At 51.0% G+C, this 17306-nt stretch overlaps 4 protein-coding genes across 4 annotated transcripts; 3 read left to right on the plus strand and 1 right to left on the minus strand.

The window, feature by feature from the left end:
* Window positions 1–3478: 3478 nt before the first annotated feature.
* PFICI_08651 (uncharacterized protein) lies at window positions 3479–5065 on the plus strand (the record flags this gene model as incomplete). The annotated part of the gene is made up of 2 exons (XM_007837232.1): window positions 3479–3850; window positions 3908–5065. The coding sequence occupies 2 exons, from the start codon at window positions 3479–3481 to the stop codon at window positions 5063–5065; spliced, it is 1530 nt and encodes a 509-aa protein (XP_007835423.1).
* Window positions 5066–5974: 909 nt separating this feature from the next.
* Window positions 5975–7856, plus strand: PFICI_08652 (uncharacterized protein; the record flags this gene model as incomplete). The annotated part of the gene is made up of 2 exons (XM_007837233.1): window positions 5975–6947; window positions 7042–7856. 2 exons carry the CDS (start codon window positions 5975–5977, stop codon window positions 7854–7856), a joined length of 1788 nt encoding a protein of 595 aa, XP_007835424.1.
* A 1621-nt stretch (window positions 7857–9477) lies between these two features.
* Window positions 9478–11332, plus strand: PFICI_08653 (Acetyl-CoA hydrolase; the record flags this gene model as incomplete). Its single annotated transcript, XM_007837234.1, has 4 exons — window positions 9478–9659; window positions 9776–10016; window positions 10089–10226; window positions 10283–11332. 4 exons carry the CDS (start codon window positions 9478–9480, stop codon window positions 11330–11332), a joined length of 1611 nt encoding a protein of 536 aa, XP_007835425.1.
* Window positions 11333–12104: 772 nt separating this feature from the next.
* Window positions 12105–13726, minus strand: PFICI_08654 (uncharacterized protein; the record flags this gene model as incomplete). The annotated part of the gene is made up of 2 exons (XM_007837235.1): window positions 12105–12278; window positions 12368–13726. The coding sequence occupies 2 exons, from the start codon at window positions 13724–13726 to the stop codon at window positions 12105–12107; spliced, it is 1533 nt and encodes a 510-aa protein (XP_007835426.1).
* Between the last annotated feature and the right edge of the window lie 3580 nt (window positions 13727–17306).

A 17306-nucleotide genomic window follows, 5' to 3' on the forward strand; every position in this document is an offset into this window, starting at 1 on the left:
ACGAATAAAAACGGAGCGCTTGTATTTTAGGTAGGCCTAGCACTTGCGATTCACGTAAGGAGGAGCGAGCATTGTTCAGGTGCCATGGGGAAGGCATTTGAGAGAGGAGCCACTTGGGGGGAACTCCTGGAGTCTTGTAATACTTGATGTATGTAATTCATCGAATTTGTAAAAACTGGGCCACCAAGAGGTAAAAAACAACCTTGTTCTATATCATTTGTGTGATCCGGCATTTCGGCAACCTTTCAAGGCTGAACAAGAAACAAAAGGTACTCATTCCATTCCTTCGCATTTTGTGACTAGAAAGAAACGGCACTGGAGGGGCTTGGAGGATGCAGGTACATACGGGCTACATATGCTTGATCATTTTCTTCCAGTAATATATGGGGCTCCCTTTTTTATCTCGGGCGGCCGCCTATTGACAGCCAAGAGTCCCAAGATGCAAAGTTGGGAAGAGCCAAGCGCGCCGAGGGCCAGTTGGTTTGCCAGATACGACAAAAGAACGTCATGGTCGTTCCATATAATCCGAATATACGAGGATCAGCGCCAAGGGGGGAAGCCGCCGACTTGCATACATTAGGGTCAGCACGGATATTTCGGGTGTCATTAGAAAGACTTTTTAAAAATCCTACTAAAATGTCCTGCCAACAAAACACTTTGCAGATTGGATTTGCGCCCATTTCATACAAACTGGATGGATGGGGGGCAGTCGATTTCTCATTATGCGTTATATAGAGACTGTGCAGTAGTGAGCGCATTGTAATAATAATAATAATAATCATCATCATCATCATCATCATCATCATCATCATCATCATCATCATCATCATCATCATCATCATCATCATCATCAACAACAATTGACGGGCGGCAGTTTTTAGTTCTCCCGGTCGCCCGCGCCCATTAAAACAGCAGGCCCAAATTTATTTCCAAAGTGCCTGTAAACAGACAGGTAGCAGCCAACCAACCAACCAACCAAAAAAAAGTGTTTGCCGGCCAAATTTGCGGCTCCTCAAGCAACAAGTCAGTGAAGTGGGTTTCAACTATCGATCCCTATGGTCCGCTAGAAACTCTGGGCAAGCTGGGAGCTCAAGATGATCGACACGCCAGTCTTGGCAGGTGCTGTTTTTTCTTCTTTCTTTCTCTTCTCCTCTCCTCCCCCCAATTAATTCCGTGGTAGCATTTTTCTTCTTCTCACTACTCGGCGTCAAAAGGGCTGCATCTCGGTTCTGCGGGGGAGGAGCAAGGTCATGGTTGAATTGGCAAAGTTTCCCCCTATCACGTTTCGGCGTCTAGTGTTTGTACAGCGCGCTAACGGGCCATGTTGGTTAATGGGTCGCGTGCCTTTTTTTTTTTTTTTTTTTTTTTTAAGTTGCCCTTGCCCTGCTCATTCCTTTCAATACCACTTGGGCGGCATCTCATCCCAGAGCCGATATTTCCGAGTCTTGGTCGGATTTGTTACAAAGTGTGAGAATCATATCACACCTAGTCATGGTCAACAAAGTTGTTGTGTCTGCCGGTGGGGTGGGGGTGGTTGGGGGGGATGGATGTAAGCGGGTTTGGGGCTTGGTTCATGACGATCGCTTTTTGATACAGAGACAACACCGGCCAGTGCCTTTGAGTGTCTAGAGTGCCCAGCAACTCAGCTGCATCTTCTTGTCAGATATCTTCTCCATCCTGACCCGCGCCCCGTTACCATCAATATGCGCCTGCTCGATACGTAGTGTAGATAGGTCGATCAATTTTTTGACTGAAAAGTAGTGGTAGTACTATGGTATGCAGCAGTAAGATTGAACAATGGGTACCGACTGCCGATTGATTTTTTCTTTCCTTCTTCATACACAAACAGATACCTACCACAGCCGAGCTGAGAGTTGAGAGCTGAGCCTCGCTCGTCAATTCAATGCCCATGAATCGACCGACTGTTGATTATATGGCCGCGTCAGTCAGAGAGCTGGCAAGTTGAACTCATTTCACTATAAAAAGATGAAGACGTCGTCAGATGAAGCGAGGCTGTCGCGCGACTCTCCCCACAACGCCAGTCGCTTCTGGGTTCAAGTCGCGCCTTAGCCTATGGTAGCTAATCCACCAGAAGAAAAAGGAAACGGTACAGAAGGCCAAAAACCAACAATCCCATGTTCAAAATGTCTCCGTCTCTCTCTTTTGGCCTGTCTCCTCTCTTTCAAAGAGTCCGCCCGACCCCCAGCCCGGACACTACAAAGACAAAAAAGAGACGACCGACAGGGCCTAGCCATGTCTGTAAGGTGGCCTTGTGTCAGTGTGGGATATTCCTGGACCATGGGTTATTGAAACACAGGGGCTTGCCAGGCCGTCTCCACAAGCTTACGACAGCCCCAGCGCACCGCCCATCGGCTCCTCCTACTGCGAGGACGACTTACGACGACGACGACTCGCGGCCAACTACCTACCCTGGCCTCCCGCTTTGGGAATCAGGTACTGATGATCGATCTCTTGTGCGCGTGTGCCTGTCTGCTCACGCTTTGCACGCACCGCTGCACACTGATGGAAGGAAGGGGGAAAAAAAGGCTTGACACCTCTAATGTCTCCCCTATGGAGCATCTCCCGCAATGAATACGTACTCATGCTTAGCCCGTGGTTTGTGGAACCCGCCCCAAGATGACCGCCGAGCGTAGAGCGAGCGCAGCGCAGCGCAGCGCAGGAACCTGGATAGGCAATGGTCTGTTCTTGTTCTTTTCTTGTCCGTCGGTCGGTGGACTGATGACTTGACTACTGGATGCTTTCTCCATACCATCCGCCGTCGAGTCCCCATGTCAATCCATTCAAGACTGACCCGTTTTCCTTCGTCTTGCACACTCTGTTTTCTCATCCGAAAACTCTCTTCTCTCTCTTATTTCTTTACTCTTGTCTTCCCCTCATTAGTTTCCCCATCCTTTCGACTTCCCAAGGGAATAGATCTTTACGTATTGGATATTCGCAACAGTGTTGTGTAGTCCATCATATGCTCTGACCGGATCCTCTTGCGAGTTGCTCGGCGATCAAACCCGGCTATCGCGGCCTGTGACGTGACGTTGAATAGCCCAGCGCTTCGGTACTTGAGCCCAGCCAACGGTTTCTTGGCACGCCGCATACCACCCCGAAACGGCTTGGCAGATCGACCTTACACCTTTATTCCCGGTCTGTGTCTTTTTTCTCAAGGACCAACAACTCTCTTCATCTGTTCACGTCTTCTTCATGTTAAATAAACATTGAAACAATTCTTCGGAAACCAAAGTCGCCATCAACAAAACGAGGCTGCTGTCAACAAATCTTGAAAAGAGTGCCGGCGACCAAGGGGGAGGGAAGTGCCCTAAGCAGTCGGTCCGGCTTTTTCATCGATCGAGTCAAAGAGGCATAGGAGGCAGGCCTGTTGAAAGAACGCTGCTTTGCTGAGCAAACTCCCATCGCGTCGCACATCGAGTCGCTTTGCAAAAACCTATCATATTACTTATCTGTCAAGATGTTGACAAAACACTTTCAAAACTATAGACCCGATGGTCTCATCGAGGGGCTCGGTCTCAAGACACTGTTCGCCTTCTTCTCCGCCAAGGCCATGCGCGGAGGCCCACGCCTGCTGCCTCAAATTGCGATATGCGTGGTGATCCTCATCGCACTGACGAAATTGCTACCCACGAGATTTTCCGACATTGCTTTTGGTTCGGGTTATACGAGGATTCTCAAATGGAGGCCGACGTCTTCATACGACGACGGCAGTATTGGTGGTGGCATTAGGGTGGTGGTTTTTGGTGGAGGCGACATCACCACCCCAAACAAGAGACAGGAAGAGACTGGTTTCGAGGACAAGTCATGGACTGATGTTCTCTGCGAGCAGGTAATGAAGCACGGGAACTTGATCTCTGAAGTTTGATGATTCTAACAGTGTTTACAGCTCGATCACTGCAATGCGCACCTGTCTTACACCCCTCAAACTGATGCTCACGGAGGCTCGATTATTTCCAACGATGTCTATGGCCAGACCCTCGATGTGATCACCTCCTGGCCAAATGTTACCCAAGGTTCCGGCTACGATTACACTTGGATGCCCGAACAGTATCCTGTGCCCACGCATCTGCCCGACCTGGAACAGCAAATCAACACGTTCCTAGGAACACCGCCGCCCCGCAACCCTCCCCGTGAGACTCTGTGGGTCTTCAACTATGGATATTGGGAAGTCTGGAAGCTCGCAACCATGCCCCGAGAGATCGCAAAGGAGCTACTGGAGAGGCAAGCAGAGCAGCTTTTCTTGCAGATCGAAAGGCTGTACAGCATGGCCAAGGAGGATACTTCGATTGCTTACTCTGACTACTACACCATGGCAAACATCACCGCGCCTGAGAGTGCAACAGATCAACCTGTCCTCTTGGATGTGCCAGCCGAGCCTTTCCGCATCTTCATTCCTTCCTTGTTCGACATTTCACTGACACCTGGCTTTGAGACTGCTCGACCTGCACCGCCCCACCCTCACAACAAAGCCAAGGAGATGGGCAACGCAGCCTATCTTACCCAAGAGTGGGAGAATATGGTTGCCGACTGGATTGATTCTTGGGTCTCGATTCCGGACCCGGTCATCAACGAGACCACACAGGAGACAGCTCTCGTCAAGAGAAATGATGCCTCTGGTCGCACTGTCTACGTCCCGAATGCTCGCCGGGAAGCCATCACGCAGGACACTCCCAAGTACATCAAGGAGCTGATTGTTGATCGTCAACTCCATGACTCTGAGCTCGTGGACCACAATGGACTCGGCTCAAAGCCCATCGAAGACGGCTTCCTCGAGGTCTGGGAGCCTTGCATGCCAGTAAACATGAAGGCCAACACGACTTCTATCACGAAAGAAAAGACTCTCGCGGGTGGTCAAACGCCCAGCGGCATCTGCTCGTTGCCTAACGAGCACTTGTTCTGGACCGAATTTACTCTTGGCCAGCGCGCAATCACCGAGATTGGCAAGACGGCGGCAAACCGGTTTAGGATGCACGTCGCCAAGGGTGTAAACTGGTTGAAGAAGGCGCAAGAGACGGAATTGACTCCCCGGGAGTTTCATGGTTGAACAACTTGAGAGTTCGATACAGAACTTGAAGAAAACACCATTCAACAAGCACTGGCATTCAGCGGCTGGTTCTAGCTGAAGCAACCCTTTCAGCGCTTGGATCTCCGTGTCAAACCTTTACGACCATATTCAAGGTCGACTGTCTTGACTCTAAAAGAGATCACCCACAACCACATCAAGCTCCACGTCATTCTTTTTAAATGACAGTGACGAAATTATTGCGGGCTTTGCACAAGATCTTTCCAATCGGAGGATCTGTGTATCATCTTCATGACAGGAACGGATAGTTCCCAAAATGCATTAGCCGGCGTTCAGGATCCAGAACTTTGAAAATCTGGAATAGCTTATAGATTATTCTATATCATGATGTACATAGCGACCATACTTGTATAGCTTGAAAATACCCTTTTGTTCTTTATAATAAAAAGACTTAACAACAGACGATCAGTTGGCAGTGAAAATATGGCACTAGATTTAAATGGATAGCCACTATAAACCATGCTTGCAAGGAGTTAAACCGCAAAAATTCATTTTATAATTAGTGATTCGAGTTATATAGGCCATTTAAAATAAGAGAGAGATATATAAGACGAAAACCAAATTTCTATAATCAGCCCTGATTCTTGGCATTTGCACTTGCTCTATCGTCTGTCTTAAATTCGCGGGTGATGACAGCCAATTAGAGGCTAGCATCTGTGTACGGCTCCAGAGACGAAAAGCTCCGTTCGAAATCCAAGATGCGGTCATTGATTGCTTAAGTCCGAACCCATCTTCTACCCACCTCGCCCTCGCCACTGTTTGTCTGGCTCTTTTTTTTTCTCCCACCAGCACAACAACATTGAAGGACCGCCCGGCACTGGGGATTGATGCTGGGAGTCATTATGGAAATTACATGAAAAATTTCAAAGAATGGCAGGAATAGCGAGATCTGCACACCTCTTCTGCTCGACATGTAAGACCGCCCTAGTGCGCCGAGAGGCGGCTCTATCCGTGACCACGCAGCGTAAACGATCAAACGGCGACCGCGTGCGACACTCGTCATCGGCATCGTCCACCAGCGGCACGTCGGATGCCACGTCAAACAAGCAGCCCGAAGCCGCAAACAGCGGCAGCCCTCCACCCAACAATGCATCAACCGCTGCGAAGAAGCCGGAACCGGGGCCCATGGCCCGGCGCCTCGAGGAAGCCACAGAAGAGGTCCTGCTGACAGGAGGCCGCGCAGGGCGGCGGGCGGTCGAGGATGCCGGGTTCTCCGAGGAGCTCAAGGAGCGATTATTCGCCAAGGTACAGGACGCCAAGTTTCGCTCCGACCACGCAGCCGCCTTTGCCGAGGCCGACATGCCGTCGTCTGCCGGCCGCGGCACTGCCCACTTGGTATCGAGCGAGCCCTGGACCGGCCAGGAGAGCACCGGCGATGCCGTCCTGCGCATGCTCGACGAGGCGCGCAAGCCGCTGGCCCCCGGCCTGCGCGGAAAGCCCCGCCTGCCCGATCTGAAACCCGTCGACATGCGGCTTGCGCCGCGCGATACCCGGACGTCAGGCCAACGGGCCGCGGGCGCTCGAGAGCTAGCGGCGGCGTACACGGGAATGGGGCTCGGCCGGGAGGGCGAGCAGCAGCAGCAACAGAATGGACTCAATGAGCAAGAGCGCGAGGCCATGCGCAAGGAGTTTCGCGAGCGGTTCCGGCCTGCAGCTCGGGCAATGCCCAATACCATTACGGGCTTGGCATCGCTGGCGAACGAGCGCATCGAAGATGCCATTGCGCGCGGCCAGTTTAAGAATATACCGCGCGGGAAGGGAATTGAGCGTGATACGCGCTCGGATAATCCGTTTATTGACACTACGGAATATATCATGAATAAGATGATCAAACGGCAGGATAGTAAGCAATCCCTTGTGTGATGCAGCATGCATACGATTTCATCTCTTATTTCTTGCATAGCCGAGAAATTCATGCTAATCTCGGAGTACTGCAGTGGTGCCGCCGTGGATAGAAAAGCAGCAAGAGCTTGTCAAAACGGCACACACCTTCCGAACGCGCCTGCGCAATGACTGGAAGCGCCATGCCGCGCGGACAATTGCAAGCAAAGGCGGATCGGTTCAAGCACAAATGGCCAAGGCGCAACGGTATGCCGAGGCCGAGCAGGTACAAAACCCGCGTCGGCGGGATGTTGAGCAAATTGCCGTGCCGACCAACACGACAGATGATCCCGTCATGGCAAAGCTGCGAGAACAGCTTGCAACAGAGATGGCTGCAGAGCTTGCGGATAAGGATGGCACGGCCGAGGGAGCTGCTGCTGTTGCTGCCATCACTGCTGCTGTTACTGCCGACAGCGTCATTTCCAGCAAAGAAGGCGACATTGCGGCTGATGCGCCCACGGCAACACCACAGCCAGTCACCACTATAGACGAAACGCCGCTCCCGCCTCCATTCCGCGACCCGGAATGGCTGCGCACCGAGCAAACATACATGAACCTATCGATAGAAAACCTCAACACTTTGACGCGGTCCTATAACCTCATGGCACCGGCGCTGGCCAAGAAGCCGTACTTTTCACTGGAGCGGGAGCTCAACGCGTGCTACGCCGACGTGGCGCCGCAGCTGGCCGCCGCCATCAAGGAGCGGGCGACGCGGCCGTTCAAGCCGGCTGCCGAGAGCGTGGGACACCGACCCGGCGGCATCCTCGACCGGTTCAACGGCGAGACGCACCGTAGCAAGATTTATGATTCCAAGACGCCTAATTACGGCTTCCGTGAAATGTGGAGAGATTTATTCAGGAAGGAGGCTTAGATATATATGCATTGAATCATGTTGATTGTGTAAACTTGTACTTGTACTTCGGATGAGCGGAGCATTTATGTAAAATATGAATTGTACAACTCCTTCACAACCAGTTATTCCATAGTTCGGACAATGTGGTATACAATTATTTCCATACAAGCCAAACCCTACTGCTGATTAATATTATCCGAGTCTTCATTCGTGGTGCTGCTGCTTCTTAACCTGTTGGATGATCTCTGTTTGCCGGGGGTTCCCTTCTGGAAGCTTTATACCATGTCGAATAACCTTAATAGGTGGTCTCACCCATGTTTTACAGGGATGCATTTGCCAGTACGATACTATACTCTCATGAACGAACAGACGTGGTATATACAGCAGTGATGGGTCATGGTTGAGTTGCAATCACTGGTTTGATTCGTCTTATTATGAAGATTGGAGCGGAGTGGCTAGAGTCTCATGGCGACGACTAACAAGACCAAGAGAGATGAATTAAACGTCCTTTACTATTTTGTAAGCACGCCGCAGTGATTATCCAAAGCTTCGTCCATGCCGGCGGCTGCTTTTTCTGTATGCAGATTACTTGTGGCCAGCATTGATTGATGGAGGTGTCGGTGTTGATTGCTTTTAAAGGGTTTCGACAATGTACGTGCCATGAATAAAGTGTGACTTGTATACCAGGTATTCACTCTGGAATCCTTAGTATAGCAACGCAGAAGTGCATGCAGTAAAGTCCCTTCAGCCCCAGGCCGGACGAACGGAGGAGCAGCCCTTCTGCTCGGGCCGAGCGAAGCTATGCAGAGCTAATATAGTGGGAGGACCCACATGTTATGTGAGACTTTCTCCCTTTCCCCCCTGGGGCTGGAGGGGACATTTTACAGCGGTTAGAGGCGAACCCGTTTGCGCTTGGTGTGGGCTCTAGAAGCCCTGAAAAACAGCTTCTCTGGGAAGGGGTAGGGAACCAGCTAGCTGGAGCTTACCCTTGTCACCGACAGCCCCAAGGGCAAATCAACGTCATCCCGCAATCATGGGTTTGGGAGGAAAAAAGAATGAGAGTGCTCATCACTTGCCTTAGCAAAACGGAGCAAAAAGAAGAGCCGACGACAAAAGACAATAAGCAACAGAAAGACCATAAAAATGTCAAGAGCCCAAGGAGGGAAGCCATTGGGGAATTGCTGTGAATTGCCCAGAGAGAAATATCTCCATTGATCCAGCTCGCGACAACCTCGGCCTTCGCGTTCTTGCCTGTGCTGAAAAGAAGGGTGATGAGTTGAGTGGTTTCAACAGCAGCATCCAATTCGGACCTTTAGCTAATCGTCACAAAGTGGGCCCCATTCGTCGAACCACTTTCCTTCTCGAATTGACTTTCTAAACTTCGACGCTCCGGTCTGCGGACTCTTGTTTCTTTCTCTCCTTCTTTTTCTTCTTCCTCATTACAATTACTTTGCGTTGTGTTTCTTGCTGAATCCTCTTTCTTCCAATACCTATACCGTCTAGCGGGGCACCGTCGACAGGTCAGCTCGTGAACAACCTCAACATTTCCTTCTTGCTCCCCATTTAGTGAGAAAACACCACTGCTCTAGCGTGGTTCGAACATCTCAAAGGGAGAAGGAAAAAAAAATAAACAAAAGCCATGTATCCCACAGCTGCCCGACTGCGGAGTGTCGCCGCTCCAGCAGTGTCGGCTCTTTTGAGAGAGCGCATCAAGCGCCCGTCCATGCTGAACAAGCTGTGCAAACCCGAAGACCTCTTGGAGCATTTTCCCAACGGTGCCTACATCGGCTGGTCCGGATTCACCGGTGTTGGATACCCAAAGTACGTTTTGGACGCTACGATCTCCTAATACCCTTCAAATAAAAAGAAAAACGAAAGAAAAATACACACACCCCAGTCAGCTCAAGCTTCCTTTTGGCTAAGACCGCGGACTGCAGGAAAGTGCCAACATTTCTGGCAGACCATGTCGAGAAGAACAACCTGCAGGGCCAACTGAGGTACTCGCTCTTTGTGGGAGCCTCTTCGGGAGGCGAGACGGAAAACCGCTGGGCCGGTCTAGACATGATCAACCGTCGTAGCCCGCATCAAGTTGGCAAGTCGATTGCCAAGGGTATCAATGATGGAAAGATCAACTTTTTCGACAAGCATCTTTCCATGTTCCCAGTCGACCTGGTTTATGTAAGCGGCTGATTCACCTGGAGAGGAGAGGATTTCAGTCTTGTTGTACTTTTTGGCTAATTTGGTAATCAGGGCTGGTATACCAAGGACCGCCCCAACAAGAACCTGGATGTTGTGGTTGTAGAGGCGACAGACATCAAGGAGGATGGAAGCATTGTGCTTGGCGCCAGTGTTGGTGCTACACCCGAGCTCATCCAGATGGCCGACAAGGTAAGTTTTGAAAACTACAAAGTTGACAACCCACTTTTCGCTAACGGAGTATGTAGATCATCATTGAGGTCAACACTTCGCTGCCGAGTTTTGATGGACTCCACGACATCACCCTGACAGACTTGCCCCCTCACCGCAAGCCATACCTGATCACCAGAGTCGAGGACAGAATCGGCAGTACATCCATGCCCATTGACCCCGAAAAGGTTGTCGGTATCGTCGAGTCCGATTACCAGGACAAGACTCTGCCCAACTCGCCGGCAGACGCCACTTCGGCAGCCATTGCCACCCACCTGATCGAGTTCTTTGAGCACGAGGTCAAGCACGGCCGCATGCCCAAGTCGCTTCTCCCGATCCAGTCGGGTATCGGCAACATTGCCAATGCCGTCATTGGCGGTCTTGCCGAGTCCAACTTCTGGAACCTCAAGGTCTGGACCGAGGTGATCCAGGACACCTTCCTGGACCTTTTTGACTCGGGCCGCCTCGAGTTTGCCACGGCCACATCGATTCGCTTCTCGCCCGAGGGCTTCAAGCGCTTCTACGACAACTGGGAAGCCTACCACAACAAGCTCCTGCTCCGTTCGCAGCAGGTGTCCAACTCGCCCGAGATCATCCGCCGCCTGGGCGTCATTGGCATGAACACGCCAGTCGAAGTCGACATTTACGCCCACGCCAACTCGACCTGCGTCATGGGCAGCCGCATGCTCAACGGCCTGGGCGGTTCGGCCGACTTCTTGCGCTCGGCAAAGTACTCCATCATGCACACGCCGTCGACGCGCCCGTCCAAGACGGACCCTACGGGTGTGAGCTGCATCGTGCCCATGTGCACGCACGTTGACCAGACGGAGCACGACCTCGACGTGGTTGTGACTGAGACTGGCCTGGCCGACGTCCGCGGCCTGTCGCCCAAGGAGCGCGCCCGCGTCATTATCGACAAGTGCGCCCACGCCGATTACAAGCCCATCCTCCAGGGCTACCTCGACAAGGCAGAGTTTGAGTGCTTGCGCAAGGGCTGGGGACACGAGCCCCACCTGCTGTTCAACAGCTTCGACCTCCACAAGGCTCTCCAGGAGGAGGGCAGCATGAAGAAGGTCAAGAGCTGGTAAACTTTTGTTTATTATCTTGTCTTGTTCCCCTCGAGTTTAAACCGGCGAAGGAATTTAAAAAAACAGGCCTCTACTAAGAGAGAACACCCCCCAAGTTGAGGGCACATTCAGGGCACATGGTCTTGCATATATCAAGTTTGGCGATCAGGCGCTTTTTTATTTTTACTTTGTTCTCTTGATGCATATACACTGGGGTGAGGACCAGAGAATGGGAGAGTCATTCTCAAAATAGATGGGGGGTTATATATAAAGCCTAGTACAATAGGCAGGGTCTATACTGTATTTCCTGATAGGTCCAACCATTTAAGATATTTTTGTCTATAACCCGACTCCTTGATATACAATCTCTTGGGCAGCCATTTACTGGTATGCGGCAAAGCATAATACTAAAAATTTGGAAATGAATCAATGCCGGGGGAAAAAAAAAAAATAGTCGGCAGACACAGTTCCAGACTTTTCTACAACTTCAGATATATCAAGGCTCAACGTTGTCTCATTAAGTACAGAAATGCAAGAGGTATCAACTAATTGCAAGGATCGAACAATTCCCCTATCTTCCATTCATGCCCAGACGTTTTGTTCTACAGAGTAGAAAACTGTCTGTTCTCATGAATCCTTCCGGGCCTTTTTGCGTACTCGACCATTCCTGGTTGTATTTCACACAGAAATGATGCACGCGGCCCAGACTTATTATCTTGTTGAAACAAGCGACTTATTCGTCTTTCGACTACTACGAAATATCTCCTCTGGCTCGATCATGCAATCGTCATGCTCAAACAGTGGTGGGCTTGGTCTCGTGTCCAGCCTCTTCCAGGACAGCCGTCGGCGCAACGTCCTCGACGGTCTCGTCGCTGAACTTGAGATCCTCCTCGAGCGGGATCGTGTCGGTAATTCGGATAAAGACAATGGGACCTGCAATCAAGAGAGCGCCGGCGCAAACACCCCACTAGAGAAACAAACAGTAATTAGCCTCTATTTATACTCGGTGTGGTGGTGGGGTTTCTTTTAATCTTGTGCAACGTGATGAAAACTTACTGTAGCACCAAACAGGGTGTTGTACTCGACTTTCAGGTTGTCGAGGCGCCAAAAGACGGCAGCACCGGCACTCTGGATACCCTTGTAGAATCCAGCCAGGTTGGAAAGTCGGCGGCCAGAGTTGGAGAGGGCACCCATGTACCAGTAGATGCACGTCTGCCAGGCGGCGTCGTAGAATCCGTAAAACATGTACAGGAACATGGGGGCGACGAAGCCCTTGCCACCGCCATTGTCCCAGTCCAACAGGTGGTTGTCCTGGTACTCCTGGGTGCTGCTGACCTCGCGGCTGACTTGCTGCTTCTGCCAGGCCCATCCGCCACCCCAGATGATAAAGGTGAGGGCAAAGAGGACGACCAGAGATGCCTTTGCGCGCACGGAACGGCTAAGCTTGGGGTAGTCGAGAGCATAGCCAAAGATGACGGCGCCAAAGATCTGGGCCAGCCAGTACAGCAGGTTGTTGAGCGAGGCACCACGGGCGTTGAAGTGGGCTCCGTTGATGCCGTTCTGCTGGTAGGTGTAGAAGATGTTGGAGGCAAAGAACATGGGGAACAGCAAAACGATCCAGGGGTCGCTCGTAATGGTCTCCCAGAGGCCGATGAACTCGGAGGACCAAGACGGGCTCTTCATGACGACAACGTGGGAGCCGTCCTCGCGCTGCACCTTGTCGGCATCGCAAAGGAAGAGCGCAAGCACGGCGCCGACGAGCATGAGAACGATGAAGCCGTAAAAAGTGCCATCGGTTGCGTCGCCGCCCGTGTTGTTGATGTTCTGGCCGAGGGGAATCAGAGCGCCGATGACTGCTCCGAGGTTGAAGATGATCCAGAACCAACTAATGTAGCGACCCTTTGCGTGCTCGGGGGGATAGGCCATCATGATGGCGCCCTGTCCGCACCAAAGAAGACTGGCGCAGAAACCCAGGAAACTACCGGCAAAGATGACGTATCCCATGTTGGATGTGTGCTTGTAGCAAAGGATACTTCCAGCATAGACCGAGTATCCCAGTCCTCCGAGGGCGAGGGTCACGCGGAGACCCAGCCTGTTGGCGAAAGTACCAGAGAAGAAACCAATGACGGCAAAGACAGAGTAGAGGGCGACGGAGGCGTTGGTCTGGGCCGTGGTGTCCTTGAGACCGGCACCACCCAGACCGGTCAGGGCATTGTACATTCCGGGGCACAGGAAGCAGACCATGGCGACCATGAAGAGCTGCACTTTGGGCGACGCGTACCAAAGCTCCCGCTTGCCGACCTTGAAGCCTTTGTACATCCATCCTGCCGGGCGCTGAATAGGCTCAACGGATGCATGTGTTTCTGAGCCCGAGACGGTCGTGGTCCCAAGGTCTGCCTTGGTTTCTTCGGCCATGATGAAAGTGTTTTCTTTCTTTCCTTTTCCTTCCCTTGGTGGTGAGATGCCGAAGGCTGAGGTTGTGCTAGGAAGAAAATGAGGTGGCTGCCTTGCTGTGTAAAAGAAATATGGTCAGCATTCAGGCTTTGTAAAGTTGCTGCTGCTGCTGATAGAACAGTAGCATGTGGGCAGGTCGCCACATGATAAAGGACTGGGGACTGTCGAAGGGCCGGAGGGGTAAAAAGATCCCTGGACCCTGAAAGGAAGAGAGGAATATGCAGGCAATCAATGCTGCAGCAGTAGCTTGTTGCTTGGTAGCTTAGGTAGGTGCCAAAAAGTGTGTGGGTGGTGGTACAGGTGGAATGCAGGGAAAAGGAAAGAAGGAAATCAGTGAGAGGTTGGACCAATGCAAGGGTGGTGCGCATCAATGTAATGCAAAACAAATGCAATTGGATGCAATCCGCCGGATCATTTATTCCAACTTACACAAAGCTCTGTACGAGGCCCGAGGTCGAGGGTCAAGTTTTCGAAAAGGTCGAAAAAAGGACGACAAGGCGGACCTGGGAATAGGCAAACAATCCAAGGAGAGGTTGTTGCGGCGGGTCAGGACGTTTTTTTGTATACCTTGGTAGTATGCAAGCTGCCGAACAGACAACTAAATCGTCCAAGCTTCGACCGGAAGATGCCACAAGGCAGAATGGTTTAAGAAAGGGAAAAGGAAAGAAAACCAGAGGCACCCGATTCCAAGGGAAATGCGAAATGCGGGATCGTGTCGATTTTAAGAATCAAACCAAACGAACCATGCGATTGATTGTCGATCAGGGATGCGCCGGCGTGGGTGGAGCCGGGGGGGCCTGGCCGTTTCTTCAAAAGCGGTTCTGTCCTTTGCTGATCTGTACTACAAACCCAGAAGCTAGGTAAGGTAGTAAATGGTAGCAGGGACGTGTGGAGTGTGGTGTACAGGGCAGGCGGAGGCGCAGAACAGACTGGACCTTTTTTTGTCTGCTTATGTTTTGCTTGTCAAAAAAATGTTTTATTACCGATGAGATAAGTAGGGAAATTGACAAGCATGGGAACGGGGAACGGGAACGCAGGACGGGGGGTCCGAGACCTTGTATGCTGTTGATATCTTGCTGCTGGGGTGGATTTTTTCTTTCTTTCTTTCTTCTTAAACAGGGCGGGATGCAAAGTGGTAGCAGCAATGTCCGGGTTGTACCACACAGTTGGAAAGAACCATAAGAAGATCAATTGATTGGTGAATTGTCCCGGCCTATCAAGCGACTGACCTGATGTGGGATGATAATGGTGGAGAACATGGATGGGTTGTTGCTGCAGAGAATCTCAATCGTAGATAGTAGTCATGAGAAACGTGGTATGGACGAGATAGAAGTTGGTGATCAGGTGCGCGATACTACTACCAACTAGAGCCTCCTCGGGTAGGTAGGGTAATGTAGTATGCACCGCAACTATGGAGAACATGGAAGGACTACTACTACTGCTACTGCTGCTGCTACAAGCACAAGCTACCTTGACCTAGCTGCTACCTGAGGGAATGATCAGGAGGAGGAGGAGAAGGAGGAGGTCAAGTAGGTAAAGTCAGCAAAAGTCAAGTACTACGTGACACCAGGTCAATCGGTGTGTCCAAAAAAAAAAAAAATGAAAGTCTGTAACCACTTGACAGCCACATGCCGCGTCGAGTCAAATGTAGTACATGTTGTCAGTCGAGCAAACCGACGGACGAAGAAAAGAGTCAATCAGTGGAGGAAGGCTTTCCGATCCGAGTAAAGTCTAATCTGTCTGCTGGTGCCGAGGCGCATTGCAAGTTCACTGCCCTTTTTTCCTTTTCATTTACCCCCCTGGTCCGATACGAGAAGTGCACCAAAATCAAAATCGCTGGCAATAAAAGGAACCACTGACTGATGATGATGATGATGATGATGGGTTGGCTATACGAAAAGGCAAGAGGAGGGCTGTCCAAACAATCGATACTGTCAAAGGGGATTTTACAAGCATGGAGGCTAAGGGGAAAAAGTGATCACGAAACGACGTTGATCGACAGAAAGCCAAAAACTACACCAGCCGAGGCGGCGCAACCGTAAGCTGCCCCAAGTGGGAGGTGGCGTTGCAAGCAGCCAATCTGCGCCCTCGGTAGATGGTATACAAGATGCTTAAACACGGCACACGGGGACAGTGGCTTAGGTAGCCGTGCTTTTTGTTCTATTTTGGTGCTTGACCAGTGAGCGACCGACTAACTGACTGAATGACTCCCTCAAGTAGCGGAATGTTGTGCGAATCAGCAATTGAATGCGATCGAGTATTGGAGAGGATAACCATTGTGATTTGTATTTCAACAATCTTCCCATCTGTCTTACTTGCAAAGAAGTCGGCGGTGGATGATGGGCTCGTTTACCCAATTCAATCTTGCCCAAAAAATGTCCACCCAACGAGAAAAAGGAAACGAAGCAGGGATTGTCTCTTTTGCCTGCCGATAAGCAAAATGGCCGTACGTAGTGTACATGATATCCGTAGGAATCCCTGAGATCCGTGATTACCAGTCGGCCCGCAGGCTCTTTTCTGGTTGGCTTATTTGCTACGTTATGCTAATGTAGCCAGGCAGGTATCGAGCTGTGCCAGTATCTCACTTCCCACTGCTACTTCTCCAGTGGCGACCAGGTCCTTGATTGGCTCGTCTGCTGGAGAAAAGCTGGGGTAGAAGCTGCGCTAAAGGTACCTCTTGTATCTTTTCTTTCCCATCCTTCTGGTATTTGGGTATCTAGTGCTTGTTCTGACAGCCTGCTGAAAGGCGGAGAGGGTATACCAATGTTGGATACGGTGAGACTTCCCCCAGACATGAATGCGGTAAGAGAAGGAACAAAAGAATCTTGGCACGTCGCGTGAGTGAACGAGCATGGAGAGAAAAAGAGACCGTTGAACTCCTAGCTCGGGTTGCTAACGTTGACCTTCTCAGATGACTTTTGATGCTCCAGGTCGGTCCCCTCAGTACCTAGCCGGGGGGGAGGGGCTGGCTACTATCTATTAGTGGACACGAGCTATCCTGGCATGTAACGTAACAAAGCTGACTGATTGATGGAGCGCGCGACGGGACCGATCGATTGGGGAGACTTTATGAGCGATTACCTACCTGGGCATTCCATACATTGTAATAGAATCAATCATCATGCAAATGAAACAACTTTTGGGAATATCTTCATAGACAGGTAGATGGCTCTTGGGTGTACGTGAAAGGGATATTGGATCATGTAGCGTGCAATATCGTCACACTGGTAGGCTGGTGCGAGGGCTCGGGTCCTTTCGGTATCATTGCCAGCATTTGCCCATGATAGACGGTGGCATCTGGTTGCTACGTTCAATCAATCGATCAAACAACGTTTTGAAGAACCTCAGGGTCCAAATGCTAGTGGCGACGGACCAGTGGAGACAGACAACCTACCCAAGATATCGCGAGTCCATTCTATCAAATGGTAAGGTAGCTTTTCGCAAGAGCCAAACTGGATGGCCAAACGGGAGGCTACCTCATAACCGGACTAACCCTGCCGTCACTTCCAAGGTCGTGTGTGTGTGTGTGTGTGTGTGTGTG

Source organism: Pestalotiopsis fici, assembly GCF_000516985.1.
Source record: "Pestalotiopsis fici W106-1 unplaced genomic scaffold PFICI_Scf_6, whole genome shotgun sequence".
NCBI classification, from domain to species: domain Eukaryota; kingdom Fungi; phylum Ascomycota; class Sordariomycetes; order Amphisphaeriales; family Sporocadaceae; genus Pestalotiopsis; species Pestalotiopsis fici.